The sequence below is a fragment of the Aquarana catesbeiana genome, linkage group LG11, assembly GCF_042186555.1.
Source record: "Aquarana catesbeiana isolate 2022-GZ linkage group LG11, ASM4218655v1, whole genome shotgun sequence".
Taxonomy (NCBI): domain Eukaryota; kingdom Metazoa; phylum Chordata; class Amphibia; order Anura; family Ranidae; genus Aquarana; species Aquarana catesbeiana.
The window spans coordinates 265,080,904-265,096,958 of record NC_133334.1 but is presented as its reverse complement, the minus strand read 5'-3'; the positions used below and the strand labels follow the sequence as shown (position 1 = coordinate 265,096,958).

The 16,055-nt window shown below is 44.1% G+C and overlaps 1 protein-coding gene across 1 annotated transcript in view; it reads right to left on the bottom strand.

The window, feature by feature from the left end:
• Positions 1–16,055, bottom strand: part of ANKRD27 (ankyrin repeat domain 27) — a 105,989-nt gene that overhangs the window by 7,166 nt on the left and 82,768 nt on the right. The window contains 5 exon segments of the mRNA XM_073605799.1: positions 3,003–3,072; positions 4,732–4,834; positions 8,279–8,440; positions 11,961–12,080; positions 14,105–14,302. Coding sequence (XP_073461900.1) covers positions 3,003–3,072; positions 4,732–4,834; positions 8,279–8,440; positions 11,961–12,080; positions 14,105–14,302 — 653 coding nt within the window.

Here is a 16,055-nt window from a genome sequence, read left to right as displayed (position 1 = left end):
AACATATTTAACATTGCTTTAGCCCAGTTGTCTCCATACTGCGGCCCTTAACCTGCCTTTATCTGGCCCTTGGGGCACCTTTCCTCCCACTGGCATACAAGGGAGGGGCACCCTTCCTCCCACTGGCATCCAAGGGAGGGGCACCCTTCCTCCCACTGGCATCCAAGGGAGGGGCACCCTTCCTCCCACTGGCATCCAAGGGAGGGGCACCCTTCCTCCCACTGGCATCCAAGGGAGGGGCACCCTTCCTCCCACTGGCATCCAAGGGAGGGGCACCCTTCCTCCCACTGGCATCCAAGGGAGGGGCACCCTTCCTCCCACTGCCATCCAAGGAAGGGGCACCCTTCCTCCCACTGCCATCCAAGGAAGGGGCACCCTTCCTCCCACTGCCATCCAAGGAAGGGGCACCCTTCCTCCCACTGCCATCCAAGGAAGGGGCACCCTTCCCCCCACTGCCATCCAAGGAAGGGGCACCCTTCCCCCCACTGGCATCCAAGGAAGGGGCACCCTTCCCCCCCACTGGCATCCAAGGAAGGGGCACCCTTCCCCCCACTGGCATCCAAGGAAGGGGCACCCTTCCCCCCACTGGCATCCAAGGAAGGGGCACCCTTCCCCCCACTGGCATCCAAGGAAGGGGCACCCTTCCCCCCACTGGCATCCAAGGAAGTGGCACCCTTCCCCCCACTGGCATCCAAGGAAGGGGCACCCTTCCCCCCACTGGCATCCAAGGAAGGGGCACCCTTCCCCCCACTGGCATCCAAGGAAGGGGCACCCTTCCCCCCACTGGCATCCAAGGAAGGGGCACTCTTCCCCCCACTGGCATCCAAGGAAGGGGCACTCTTCCCCCCACTGGCATCCAAGGAAGGGGCACTCTTCCCCCCACTGGCATCCAAGGAAGGGGCACTCTTCCTCCCACTGGCATCCAAGGAAGGGGCACTCTTCCTCCCACTGGCATCCAAGGGGCACTGCTCCTCCCACCAATTACTAGTAATGCATTGCTTACCCCCACTGACCCCAGGACAATTTATACTCCCACTGGCCACAGTCCAGCCCCCCCCCTAAAGTCTGAAGGACAATAGACTGGCCCTTTGTTTAGAAAGTTTGGAGACCCCTGATTTAGGCAAAGATCAGTATTCCCTATAACTATTTTTATTCTAAAGTGTATGTATAGTTAAAACTTTTCCTCTTCATTTTGGATAGAATAGGGAAAAGTTAAAACTCAAGTCAGTTTTTTTTCTTTGCTGTCTGTGTTTTCATTGGGGGAAAGTTACCTTCATTTCCTGTGCTGGAGATCAAACAGGCAGTAAGAGAAAAACTCTCCTAATATAGGGAAATCCCCCTTTAGGCCTCATTCACACAGGTATACTATAGCATACGCCTTGTGTTAGGACTGCGTTTGCCCGCACATGATGCAGAGGTGCCCTGTGCATCCCCATACAGGCAGTCCCATTCATTTCAATTGGGGAGAAGTGGCTGTATGGACAAAGTAGCTGCTCCCAGTTTGAGAAGTATGTGAGTGGGCTGCCCTGAATGCAGACAGTGTGCGTTCGGGACACGCACCCGCACCCACATTGCTGTCGAATTGAGTGCAGCGGCTGCGTCTGTGCAGCCACTGCACCCCAATTGAAATGATTAGGGATGTCTGCAGGGGGATGCACGTTAGACCTGTGCATCTGTGTGCAAACCCCGCCCTCACACGGGCGTACTATAGCGTAACGAGCCCAAGACATTTGTCAAAGCAAGAAGCATTCCCACTGGATGATTTCCCCTCTATTCCTGCACTGGTGACAACTCAGACTTTTAGGATTTTCCCTCCCTTTCAGTCCTGGTGACAGTGGTCAGCAAGACAAACAGAGGGGGTAATATCGCCCCAAGGGGCACACAGACAACAATAAAATCTGACAGAGGTTCTAACAAGCAGACCCCGCTGTCACAATACAATGTTCCAGCGACAGGGACGACCACACTCTAATCTAAATTCGGCTGGTCCCCGCTGAACAAAGGCGAATTTTGATTTGTGTATGGCCACTTTAATGTGTTACTAAACCCACAGCAGTAAAAATCAGTCTGTATATGCAGAATAGCATGCTTGTTATGCTCACTGTGGAACCTGAGGGCTTAATCCTCAGCATTGTGTAAAAAGACTGTTTGACCCGTCTTCTCTAATCCTCCCCTTTTTACAGAGTCCCCAAAACAATCTCTGGATAGTACAAAGGCTAGGGGACAAGCTGCACATGCTCAGTTTGGTGTGTATTGGTATAGAGTTTTTTTTTTCTCTTGAGAGAGTGCATGTGATAAGCACACGGCTAATCAGCACTGTCCAGACAGAGGGTCAGGGGTCCTGCATCCTCATAGGACAATCATGGGAGAATGAAAACTCCTCCTGCAAGCCTTAACCAGACACTGATAGAAGTCATAAGACTGCTATATACTGCTGATGAGAAAAGGTATTTAGCAGTTAGTTTATTAGTTACTAAAATAATTGAATTTCCATGTTCTGTGTACTGTGGGAGACCAGATATAGTGAATGCAGGGTCCTGGGTTTAGTAATACTTTAAGTGTACAGAACAGATTTGCTTGACATTAGGAGAATATCATTGACTGCACTGGAATGAGCACGCTGGATACACTGCAGTATATAGCTGTACCATTCCTCCTACATGACCGGCAGATCCTTTCACCTCTCACTCTAAACCTGCCTTGTGCTGCTCATAAATGTGAGAAGACCATCTGTCTGCATGAAAAATAAGCCACTTTTATCATTTCCCATTATACTTAATGGACAAATCCTCCACAAAGGCAATCCCCAAATCTTCTCTGTAAAGCACGTGTAATGGAAGGCAATGGATTACAAGGCAAGGGCAAATAGCCCTTTAACCTCAATTTCATAAAACAAGATTATAAAAGTAACATTATAAAAGCATGTTACGTCATTTCTAAGAGCAGCTGTACTGAAATAAACAAAATTCTGTGAAGGCAGAATGTGGGTTGGTAGAACTTACTTGGGCTGCGCAACATTACTTTGTCCGGGTGAAGGAGGAGATCCTGAACAACTCAGGTTGGAATTTGTGGCTTGAAAAGAGAAGATTAATTTCAGATGACAGTAATTGTATATATTTACAAAACACCTCACCATCTCTGCTCTGTGCTCCTGAAGACTCTGCTCTTTCCCCTCTCTAACTCTCCTCTCCTGAAATACTCTGCACTGCTGGATGATTTTTCTCCTTCCCATTTCCTACTATCCTCTTCTGAAATACTTTGCACGGCTAAGAGGACTCAGCTTCTTTATCTCTCTCATCTCCTGAAAGAAATTGCACTGCTGGATGACTCTCCTTCCTCCAACTCTGTTACCCCCTTCCCAAAATACTCTGCGCTGCTGAGCGACTCTGCTCCTTCCTCCAACACACCTCTCCTAAAATACTCAGCACTGCTGGAGCACTCTACTCCATTCTCTACCTAACCCAACGCTACTGAAATACCTCGCTTTACTGGGGGACACCACTCCTTCCTCTATCCTACTCTTCTCTCCTGAAATACTCTGCGTTAAATGACTCCACTTCTTCCTCTAAATGTCCACCTCTGAAAACACTCTGCATTGCTGAAAGCCTCTTCCCATTCCTCTAACTCTCCTCTCCTGAAATATTCTGCACTGCTGGAGAACTCTGCTTCTTCCTATATCTTAAGCTGGCCATACACCTGCGGGCTGAACAAAAAAAAAAATCTAAGACTCCCCCATCCTTGCTAAATAGCGTGGATAGACAAAGTTCCCACTGGGACCATTTCTGATTGGCAATGCTGGCTGTCAGAATAGCAGAACAGTACCCGCATCTAACCGGATTCGGGTACCATTTGACCGATCCTTTTTACCCGGCTCCTTGGATTTTTCAATACTCCTTCCTCTAACTCTCCTCTCCTGATTTATTCTCCACTGCTGAAGGTCTCTGTTCCTTACTTCATATAACCCACCTCTCCTGAAATATCTGCTCTGCTGGAGGACTCTGCTCTTTTAAATATCTACCTCTCCTCCGCTCCTTCCTCCATCTAACACTCCTTTTCAGCTGAAGGATGTCAAGTGGGAGGGTGCCGATAGTGTCCCTCACTGATCAAATTTCCACCGGTTCTTTAGAACTAGATGGAATTCCTTCAGTGTATGGCCAGCTCACCTGAAAAAGTCTGTACTGCTGAAGGACTCTTCTCCTTTCTCTACTTCTCCTTTGCTGAAATACTCTGCTCCTTTCTAGATTTCTTCTCTGCTGAAAAATCCTGCGCTTCTGGAGGACTCTGCTCCTTTCTCTACTTCTCCTGCTCCTTTCTCTACTTCTCCCTTGCTGAAATACTCTGCACTGCTGGACGACTCTGCTCCTTTCTAGATTTCTCTTCTGCTGAAAAACTCTGCACTGCTGGAGGGCTCTGCTCCTTTCTCTACTTCTCCTCCACTGAAATATTCTGTATTGCTGGAAGACACTGCTCCTTTCTAGATTTCTCCTCTTCTGAAATACTCTGCACTGCTGGAAGACTCTGCTCCTTTCTCTACTTCTCCTCCGCTGAAATATTCTGTACTGCTGGAGGACTCTGCTCCTTTATCTACCTTTCCTCTCCTGAAATACTCCGTACTGCTGGAGACAGAGCCGGTATTACATATACTGTGTTGCAGTCCACCACTTACATACTGTATCAAAATCGTTTCAGATCATACATGCATGGGTTCCCTTTCTGGAATAGCAAACCTACATTTCTTTCTAATATGCTGTGATTGTTCCAGTGATGACGCTGACCCGATATCCGCTACTACACTGTGGAGTGCAGACAGAAGAAGCTGTTTGATTTTGGAGTTCTAAAAAGGAAAAAAAAAAAAAAAAATCAAAATGAAACAAAAAAGCATGTCCACCAGTACAGTATATTTCTTAACCACTTGAAGACCAGGCTTTTTCTGGCACTTTTTTTGTTTACAGTTTAAATCAGTATTTTTTGCTAGAAAAATTACTTATAATCCCCAAACATTATACATTTTTTTTTTTTTTTAGCAGAGACCCTAAGGAGTAAAATGGCGATCGTCGCAATTTCTTATGTCACGTGGTATTTGCACAGCGGTTTTTGGGAAAAAAAAAAAAAAAACACTTTAATGAATAAAAAAACCAAAACATATTATTTACCCCAATTCAGGGCTTCTTCAGTAGGTTGTAGTAGTAGACCTATTGAAGAAGCCCAATGAGAGGGCAATACGCATATAGGAGGGAGGAGCCGAGCCCGTGACTTCATGCAGCCACCGCGATCCGTGTAGAGTGGTGAACGAGCAGACGTAGGAGGTGTTTTTTAAATTGCATATCTTGCAAGTGTGTTTTAATGGGGCAATTTTATTAAATACAGTGGGGCAAAAAAAGTATTTAGTCAGCCACCAATTGTGCAAGTTCTCCCACTTAAAAAGATGAGAGAGGCCTGTAATTGTCATCATAGGTATACCTCAACTATGAGAGACAAAATGTGGAAACAAATCCAGACAAATCACATTGTCTGATTTTTGAAAGAATTTATTTGGAAATTATGGTGGAAAATAAGTATTTGGTCACCTACAAACAAGCAAGATTTCTGGCTCTCACAGACCTGTATCTTCATCTTTAAGAGGCTCCTCTGTTCTCCACTCATTACCTGTATTAAATGGCACCTGCTTGAACTTGTTATCAGTATAAAAGGCACCTGTCCACAACCTCAAACAGTCACACTCCAAACTCCACTATGGTGAAGACCAAAGAGCTGTCAAAGGACACCAGAAACAAAATTGTAGACCTGCACCAGGCTGGGAAGACTGAATCTGTAATAGGCAAGCAGCTTGGTGTGAAGAAATCAACTGTGGGAGCAATAATTAGAAAATGGAAGACATACAAGACCACTGATAATCTCCCTCTATCTGGGGCTCCATGCAAGATCTCACCCTGTGGGGTCAAAATGATCACAAGAACGGTGAGCAAAAATCCCAGAACCACACAGGGGGACCTAGTGAATGACCTTCAGAGAGCTGGGACCAATGTAACAAAGGCTACCATCAGTAACACACTACGCCGCCAGGGACTCAGATCCTGCAGTGCCAGACGTGTCCCCCTGCTTAAGCCAGTATATGTCCAGGCCCATCTGAGGTTTGCTAGAGAGCATTTGGATGATCCAGAAGAGGATTAGGAGAATGTCATATGGTCAGATAAAACCAAAGTAGAACTGTTTGGTAGAAACACAACTCGTCGTGTTTGGAGGAGAGAGAATGCTGAGTTGCAACCAAAGAACACCATACCTACTGTGAAGCATGGGGGTGGCAACATCATGCTTTGGGGCTGTTTCTCTGCAAAGGGAACAGGACAACTGATCTGCGTACATGAAAGAATGAATGGGGCCATGTATCATGAGATTTTGAGTGCAAACCTCCTCCCCTCAGCAAGGGCATTGAAGATGAAACGTGGCTGGGTCTTTCAGCATGACAATGATCCCAAACACACCGCCCGGACAACGAAAGAGTGGCTTCGTAAGAAGCATTTCAAGGTCCTGGAGTGGCCTAGCCAGTCTTCAGATCTCAACCCCATAGAAAACCTTTGGAGGGAGTTGAAAGTCCGTGTTGCCCAGCGGCAGCCCCAAACCATCACTGCTCTAGAGGAGCTCTGCATGGAGGAATGGGCCAACATACCAGCAACAGTGTGTGACAACCTTGTGAAGACTTACAGAAAACGTTTGACCTCTGTCATTGCCAACAAAGGATATATAACAAAGTATTGAGATGAACTTTTGATATTGACCAAATACTTATTTTCCACCATAATTTGCAAATAAATTCTTTCAAAAATCAGACCATGTGATTGTCTGGATTTGTTTCCACATTTTGTCTCTCATAGTTGAGGTATACCTATGATGACAATTACAGGCCTCTCTCATCTTTTTAAGTGGGAGAACTTGCACAAGTGGTGGCTGACTAAATACTTTTTTGCCCCACTGTATATGTTTAAAATGGAGAGCACCATGTGGTCTGCATTTGTGATTACATGTGGTCCACTGAACAAAGAGACGTGGTAACTGAGCTGAATCCCAGGTGGGGAGGAAGGAGATTGTTGCAAAGTATATCACAGTGATTTTTTTACAGTGACTATGCACTCATCTCATTAGGTTTTTCAGTCGGTGGTGGTGTGCACTTTTTGGCATCATTAACCGATTGGGGACGGAAGAGCACAGCGGTGGAATAGACATGTTTTATGGACTTTGCTTTGTGATATTTTTCTTGTATACAATGGATTAACTCTAAGCACAGAATCTATAGGAATTCAGTTGCACTGCACTATATGGGTTATTTCATGTGTCATTTGGTGTGGTGAAATCACTAAGAGTGTACAGCAGCAACATTTTGTTATATTTTCTTACATTTTTTGAACACGGGATTTTGTTATATTTGTATATATTACCGTATTTATTGGCGTATAACACTCACTTTTTCCCCCTTAAAATAGGGGGGAAAAACTGCGTGTGCGTGCTATACGCCGATATAGGCTGCCACCGAGGGGAAGGAGGGGACGAGCGCAGCCAAAATAGACAGAGCCGGATCACCTATGTACTCGGCTCGTAGCCACGCCCAGTCCCGCCCCCTAGGCGGCTCCTAGCATTGACGTCCCGGCATTGGACCGGCGTTATGTCCATCATAGTATCCGAGCAAGGGGCGGGACTGGGCGTGAACCTGAGCCAAGTACACAGGAGATCTGGCTTTGTCTACTTTGGAAAGGCTGCAGATGGACACTGATCAGGCTGCAGTGAGGAGCAATGCTGCAGATGGGCACAAATCAGGCTGCACTGAAGCTGCAGATGGGCACAGATTAGGCTGCATTGATGCTGCAGATGGCCACTAACCAAGCTGCATTGATGCTCACTGACCATTATTTTGCTTCAAAGTGGTTTATTTAAAAAAAAAAAAAAAAAATTTCCCCCCCGAAACTTCCCTCTTAAATTGGGGTGCACGTTATACGCCAATAAATACGGTATTTAGTGCATTTATAGGTAGCCAGGATGAGGTGCTCTGTCCTGAGTGGCCTAAATACTGTCACAGCTTACAAAGGGAGTAAAACCAGGGCTCGGGCAGAGGCACGAAGAGGCAGGGTATTGCGGAGGGGCCTTTTATAAAGAATCTGTAGCTCTGCCCTGAACGGGAAAATCGACAGATTCTCATTTTACATAAACTCCCGAAACACAGCAAGACTGCGGTCACTAGAAAAACCAAGATAAACCAATTATGCACATCATGAATGAGATTGTGTACCTCTTTTGCATAGTCCAAAGGGGAGTACTGCCGCTTATTCCTGATGTCCACCGCCGCCCCATAAAACAGCAGCAGCTTCACTAACCCCTCGTGATTTCTGCGGACGGACTCATGTAGTGCTGTGTTCCCTTTCACATTGCAGAGATCAACAGATGCTCCATGCTGGAGAGAGAGTAAAGAGGAGAATTTATTATTTTTTTTCTTTAAGGAACAGTTCACACCAGATGCAGTTCCGTAAGTGGTTTTTTTGCACTAAAAATGCATGCACAGTGTTTTCCATGTATTCCAATGGCTCTAGTTCACACCAATGCAGTCAGTTTCGGTCAGTTTCTGCACCAGAAGTTCCAGTGCATTCTTGATACAATTTGCTAGGTTCCAGTACAGTTCTGTACAGAAAAAAATGCAGCATGCTCTTTTTTTTTTTTTCTGCACTGGAAACTGACAGCACTGGTGTGAACTAAAGAATATATATGGAAAACACTGGACTTAGTGCTAGTTCACACCAGATGCAGTTCTGTGCGCTTTTTTTCCTGCACTAAAAATGCAGTGTTTTCCATGTTTTCCAATGTGCAGTCAGTTTACGATAAGTTTCCGGTGCAGAAAAAAAAAAAAAAAAAAAAGCGTGCTGCATTTTTTCTGTACAGAACTGTACTGGAACCTAGCAAATTTTATCAAAACCGCACTGGAACTGTGTGTGGTAGGGAACTAGAAGCAAAAACTGATCCAGAATGCATTTTTGTGGTGTGAACTGGCCCTTAGTGCAGAAAAAAAGCGCACGGAACTGCATCTGGTGTGAATTAGCACTTAGGGATTTAAAAATAAAACTACAAACAAGGCCAACCTGTAAAGAAAAGCAATAATATTCACATGTCCTGCTGTTTGTGGGATTTCAAGTATTCATTCCATTCAGTATACATCAGATAAAAAAATGTTTGTAAATGTAAAACACTACAAAATGAAGTATAAAGTACAATCACAGTGCTTTGGCCTGAGCGGCCAATTGCCAGGCCTAAATACGGTCACAGCTTACACAGGGATTAAATAACAAAGTGTAGCTTTTGCTGCAATACTAAACTTATCTCTCGTGCTGTCTCACTTCTCCAGTCATCCAGCACTGATCCTTTTCCCCAGCCTGCTGTCATTCAGCCCGCTTCTTGTGAGCCCAGAAAGTCAAGGCTTCAGCCCTGTGGGTGTATCACCACCAGGGACACCGATAGGGGGTTACTACTGGGCCTCCTGTCTGGGCGCACAGGGGGGCTCAGACAATAGGGGGATTGGGGTGGTGGGACAGGACGACAATTACAGAACGATGCACTGTGAAATATCACATTGGCATAAGTATTCAGACTCTTTCCAACAACACTTGAAATTTAGCTCAGGTGCATCATTTCTCTTGATCATTGCTGAGATGTTTCTACACCTTGATTGGCGTCTACCTGTGATAAATTAAATTGATTGGACAGGATTTGGAAAGGCATACACATCTCTATAAAAGGCCTCACACAGCTGACAATGCATACTGTATCAGAGCAAAAGTCATGAGGTCAAAAGGAATTGCCTGCTGAGCTCAGAGACAGGATAGTTGCAAGGCACAGATGTGGGGAAGGCTACAAAAAAAATCTGCTGCATCGAAAGTTCCCAAGAGCATGGTGGCTTCCATAATTCTCAAATGAAAGAAGTTTGGTGCACCCTACTGAACATCTCTGAAGAGACCTGAAAAATGGTCAGGTCCACCAACAGTCCCCATCCAACCTGACTCAGCTTGAAAGGATTTGCAAAGAACGGCAGAAAATCCCCCCACCAAGGTGTGCAAAGCTTGTCGCGTCATATCCAAAAAGACTCGAGGCTGTAGTTGCTGCCAAAAGTGTTTCAACAAAGTACTGAGTAAGGGGTCTGAATACTTAAATACATGTGATATTTCAGTTTTTTTCTTTATTAAATTTACAGACATTTATAAAATTCTGTTTTCACTTTGTCATTATGGGTTACTGCATGTAGAATAGTGAGAAAAAAAAACTTGAATATGAACAATTGTATTATCAGACTGCAACATAACAAAATTGAAAAAAAGTGAAGGGGGACTGGATACTTTAGGAATGTGCTGTATAGCCAGCTAGCGACTCAGCCCACCAGACTCCACCTTAAAAGTAGAATTTCCAGCTTTCATTTGATGTTAAATGTACTTCCATTACAATACTATGCGGCCGCTGTATCATATTGTAGTAGCAGTACATAGTAAAGCAGCCCTGTGTACTGGCAGCAGTACAAGTTGCTTCCTGTCTGCTGCCAGAACTAAATGAATGCATCTCCACCATTTCTCCAATTGGCCAAGGTGGAAAGAGTGTTGTCATCTGCTTGCCTCCCCACCTCGGCCCATCAGAGCAAGCCTTGTATTTTTTAAAATAAAAGTATAAGTGTTCTCATGAATGGTGTAGGCGCATTCAAGCCAACTCAGTTTTGTTCCGGCAGCAGACGGGAAAATCGCTCGCACTGCTGCGAAACACAGCGCCGCATACTGAATGTTGCTAATGCTACAACAGTATGATACAGAACACACAGTGGCCATATAGTAATGTAAGGGAAAAAGTTTGTTTCGGCCAGCTCGGCCCAAATTAACTAGTTGAAGTCAAATCACTGGAAAACTTCAACCACTTCTGCTCCAGAAGATTTACCCCCCTTCATGACCAGGCCATTTTGTGCTGTGTTACTTTAACTGACAAACGCTCGGTTTTGCGATACTGTACCCAAATAAAATTTATGTCCTTTTTTTCCCACAAATAGAGCTTTCTTTTGGTGGTGTTTGATCACCTCTGTTTATTTTTTGCGCTATAAAAAACAAAAAACGACTGACAATTTTGAAAAAGAAAACTTTTTTTTTTACGTTCTGCTATAAAACATATCCAATAGCAAAATGAAAAAAAAAAAAAAAAAAAAAATCGAATTTCTTCATTAATTTAGGCCAATATGTATTATGTTACATGTTTTTGTGAACAAAACCCCCAATAAGCGTATAGTGATTGGTTTGCGCAAAAGTCATAGCGTCTACAAATTATGATATATTTTTATGGAATTTTTATTTAATTTTTGTTACTAGTAATGGCGGCGATCAGTGACTTATAGCGGGACTGCACTATTTTTTTGGGGACCAGTGACACTAATACAGTGCTAAAAATATGCACTGTACTAATAACAGACCGGGAAGGGGTTAACATCAGGGGCGATCAAAGGCTTAACTGCGAGCCTAGCTAGTGTTTTGGTGTAGTGTGGGAAGTGTTTTTTACTAGGGAAAGGCATAGATCCTTATCCCTGCTTTGCAGAAACACAGGATCCATGCCTTCCTTACGAACAGAAATTTCATAGGCAGGCTGCTGTTCTGCCTGTGTCCTAATCTGATGTGCACAATCATAGCGAGAGCGAATCACTGGCAGCGCGCACTAGCGCCCGATACCCACAAGTGAAGGATCACGTATATATGCGTGATCCTGCACAGCGCGGCCGCCTTGTAGCAATAAAACTGCTATAGGGTGGTCGGGAACTGGTTAAGACACAAGTATCTTCTGTGCATGGAATGACCCTTTATTCCCTATAATGCACAACTGCAAAAGGATGGTTAGATCAGTCTCGTCATTTACAAAATGTCAGGACAAGTCTGGTGGCCACTGCAACTGGGAGACCCCCCTACCTCCAGTAATAGTGATGCAATTTCCAGATTGTTTCCCATACAAGCGTACATAAGAGGTGTATTGCCATGCACGTCTCTCTTATTTTTCCCAGTGCTGTACTCCATCAAGATCTTCACCACCTGTTGAAACAAAATAGATCAGTGAGATACAAGACACCTGCCAAGTTTTTACAGATGTGTCCCACTCTCCATGTTGGTATTACTTTTTAGCTATCCAGACAGCCCAGGGGGGAGTGGGAACACGCTGCATCACACCTACTGCAGCATAAGTAGGACTCAAAAGATCTTGCTGCTGTGGTGTTGGAAGGCAACATGGTCTAATGTCATATTTCTGGAGTTTCTACATATCTTTCCTATTCCCAAAGATCAGCCATGCTGATCCTTGCAGTTCCATGGCTTTAAAGGGTAAAGGTCTGACGTTCTTCCTGGTTGCTACCAGGTCTGGAATGTAACAAGTTGCACATCAAAGCTTTGTGTAGATCAGGCCTCCATCAAGGCTCCGAACCATCTGTTATAACGCAAACTTGAAAGGGACCATAGCCGACAAGATGATTGCTGAATGTCCTGCTACATAAGATCAAAAGATCAAAGGCATTGAAGATTACCCAGGATACATACATGGACAATGCTGCCCCTAGAGGCCAATACAGCAGGACAGACAGTAATATAAGATATTAAAAAGGACTACCTCTTGGCAATATCTCATTGGACAGGAGGTTAGTGGGGGTGGTTACGAATGGGTCTGAATAAATGTGTAAAAAGGGCAGGGCACACAGGAAGGAATTCATCCCTCATCGCTCTTGGCTTTTGCCTGAGCCGCATGGCTCCCTCTCTTTGCCATCGGAGCCCAGCCTGACGATGCAAAGCCTCGAGGAAAGCATTGTGATAAGAATCCTTGATATTCTTGTATGTGTTCTGTTGGTATATAGTTGTAATATCTTTATTTAGTATTTTCATGTTAGCGTTTCCTATTTTCTTGGGAAATAAATAAGACTTTGTTTTATTAAGCAACGTGCTTGGTTTCAAAGCTAACCTTGTATTATTGTGATATCAACAGTAACATGTCATCAGAGATTTAATAGACTAGCGATAGGAATAGACAAGTTAATACATAGGTGCAATAAATAGAGGGGATCCATAACCACCTTCAAAATAACATTTATTTGCACCATTATTTACAAGGAAGTACAGTAAAACTTTGGATTGAGAGCGTTTTGCAAGACAAGCAAACATTTTTAATAAATTTTGAATTGATATACAAGTAGCGTCATGTCACAACTGAGTAAAAATGAGAAGTAAGGCACCTCCAAATGTAGCAATATGGTTAAATTTAATGAAGGTACAACCATTTAGCAACATATTGCTACACTTAGAGGCGCCTCTCTTCTCTTTTATACTCTGGAGCTCCTGCTGGATTTTGCTTCTAATCCCCTTGTGGAGACTTCCATTTGTAGATGGACATTTTATGGTTACACAACCTGGTCACATGGCTATAATCTTTTTATATGGACTATAATCTGAAGGATTTATGAATAAATGGTTGTGGAACGAATCATTTGAGTTTCCATTATTTCTTTTGGGGAAATTTACTTTGATATACAAGTGTTTTGGATTAAAAGCATGTTTCTGAAACAAATTATGCTCGCAATCCAAGGTTTTACTGTATAAGAACTCCCAGGCAACTCAACCACCAAATTACCCCTTCCGATAAAATATCACTTGGAGTGAATTGGTTATCTATGGACGTTGCAAGGATTTTTAAACAAACTTTGTTGCAGTTTTCGCATGTCCTTTTAAGACTAATTCCTGTGTCCGATATAACCATCCCAACAATTCTCACTGTTTAAGTAGGAAAACTGCAGTGTCTGCATCCCTCTAGCAGACAAGGCTTAGGGAGTATCTTACCATAAATGAAATTCCTATTGCAGAGCATAGTCAGTCCCTCAGTATTAAATCTTTCCATGTTAAACCAACAGTAGCGGGAGATTTGAAAGCCACCCAGCAGTGCAAATATGATAGCTCCCCCATTGGGCAGATTCTGAACACTGCAGAAAAAGGGATGTCACCTGGGCATCCAGTCTAAAAAGCGTTGCTTGCACACGTTTCAACATAAAGCGATGTCTACAAAATGGAGCCAGACTCACATCCAGATGTCCTTTGTGGCAAGCAAGGTGAAGAGGTATTGCGCGGTTAGCATTCTTAGCATCCACTTGAGCCCCGTGTTTCAGCAGAAGAGAGAGAAGGATGGTGTGACCGTGTAGACTGGTTATATGGACAGGAGTGAAACCGTCTCGGCTGGTCACGTTGACACTGAGGCCATTGGAAGGAATCTTGCTCAGCTTCTGCAGACAGATACAAAAAAAACTAGAAACATTTAAAAACTAGAAAGAAAAGGGTACTAAAACAGCCACGTCCATGAATATTGAGGAGACAGAAAAAAGGTAGTACTAAGTATTACCAAAAGGGCGGACTTTTAAGGCTAAGAAACAATGGAGAGAAAATCTATTTCAAACAATCAATTTCATTGAAATGAACATTTACATAGAATAATCAGAAAAAGGGTAAAAACGTAGCATATGTGCATCTGTGTTTATGTGCAGTGAGCCCTTGCGCGTCTACGCGTTTCGCCGTTAGGCTTCTTCAGGACACGACCAAGGTTCAGAGACGAAACAGATAAGAGAATATGTTTCTCTATCTTAGTTTGAGATACATTATCATAATACCCACGATAAGATGAACGGTAAATTTGGGAGCTATGAGTAGATCAAGGATAGCTGTGTCTGAAAGCAGAGGCAGATGAAAATTTATAGTCCTGGTCTGAAGGAAGCAAAAAGGGGCCAAAAGGCGTCCACCATATACGGATCCTTAATTAGGCTTGAGCAGCGCCGATGGCCACACAGAGCCCGGCAGCATATAGCTGTTTAACCAGGATTTCAGTAGAGAAGCAAAAAACGTGCCCCTGGGAGACAGCAGTCCACTGCACACCTACAGTTCTGACAAAAGGATTCAACTATTGAAAAGTCAAGTGATGGTTTAACCACCTCCCACCCGTCGAATTGTCAATTGACGGGCAGCGGCTCTCTCGTTCTGGGACGTCTAGGACGTCTTCCCACTCTCAACAATCGGTGGTGCGCTCAGTCCCTTGGACACGGCGTATCACCGATCCCGGTAAAGAGCCGATGACGAGGCTGTTTACCCATGTGATCAGCTGTGTCTAATCACATGTAAACAAGGAAATGCTGGTTATCTGGTTTCCTCTCTCCACACTGACAGCGTGTGAGGAGAGGAGAGCCGATCAGCGGCATTTCCTCACAGGGAAGATCTGCACAGATGATCAGTGCAGCCCCAACAGTGCCCATCAGTGCCGCCTTTCATTGCCCATTAAGTGCTGCCAATCAGTGCCCACCTATCCATGCTGCCCATCAGTGCCGCCTCATCAGCGCACATCAGTGGAGAAAAAAAATTACTTATCTTCAAAATTTTTTAAAAGAAACTAAGAAAAACTTTTTTTTTTTCAAAACTTTGGATCTTTTTTTGTTTTTTTGTTTTTTTAGCAGAAAATGAAAAACCCAGGGGTTATTAAATACCACCAAACGAAAGCTCTATCTGTCTCCAAAAATTATTAAAATGTTATTTGGGTACAGTGTTGCATGACTGCGCAATTGTCATTCAAAGTGCGACAGCTGAAAGTTGGCCTGGGCGGGAAGGGGGTAAAGGTGCCCAGTAGGCAAGTGGTTAAAGCAGCCTCCCTCAACCTTTTCAACACAGAGGAACCAGTAAAATATCTTTCCAGTCTCGGGGAACCCCCGCTAAAGGTTACTACAGCTATAAACTCACGATACATTAGTGTGATGGTCAGTGAGAATTACCCCCTAGCTAACTAAAGAGATCAATGGTATCAGTGGGGACACATCTGAGAGGCAGAAATTGCTCAAGGTACCCCTAGCAAACTCTGACGGAACCCTAGAATTCCATGGAACCCTGGTTGAGAAACCCTGGTTTAAATGATAACCAAAACCTTAGGGAATCAAATGATGAGAGTGATGCAATAATTATAACTTCATAGGAAGAGACAAAGTCCTTAGAGATCAGTGG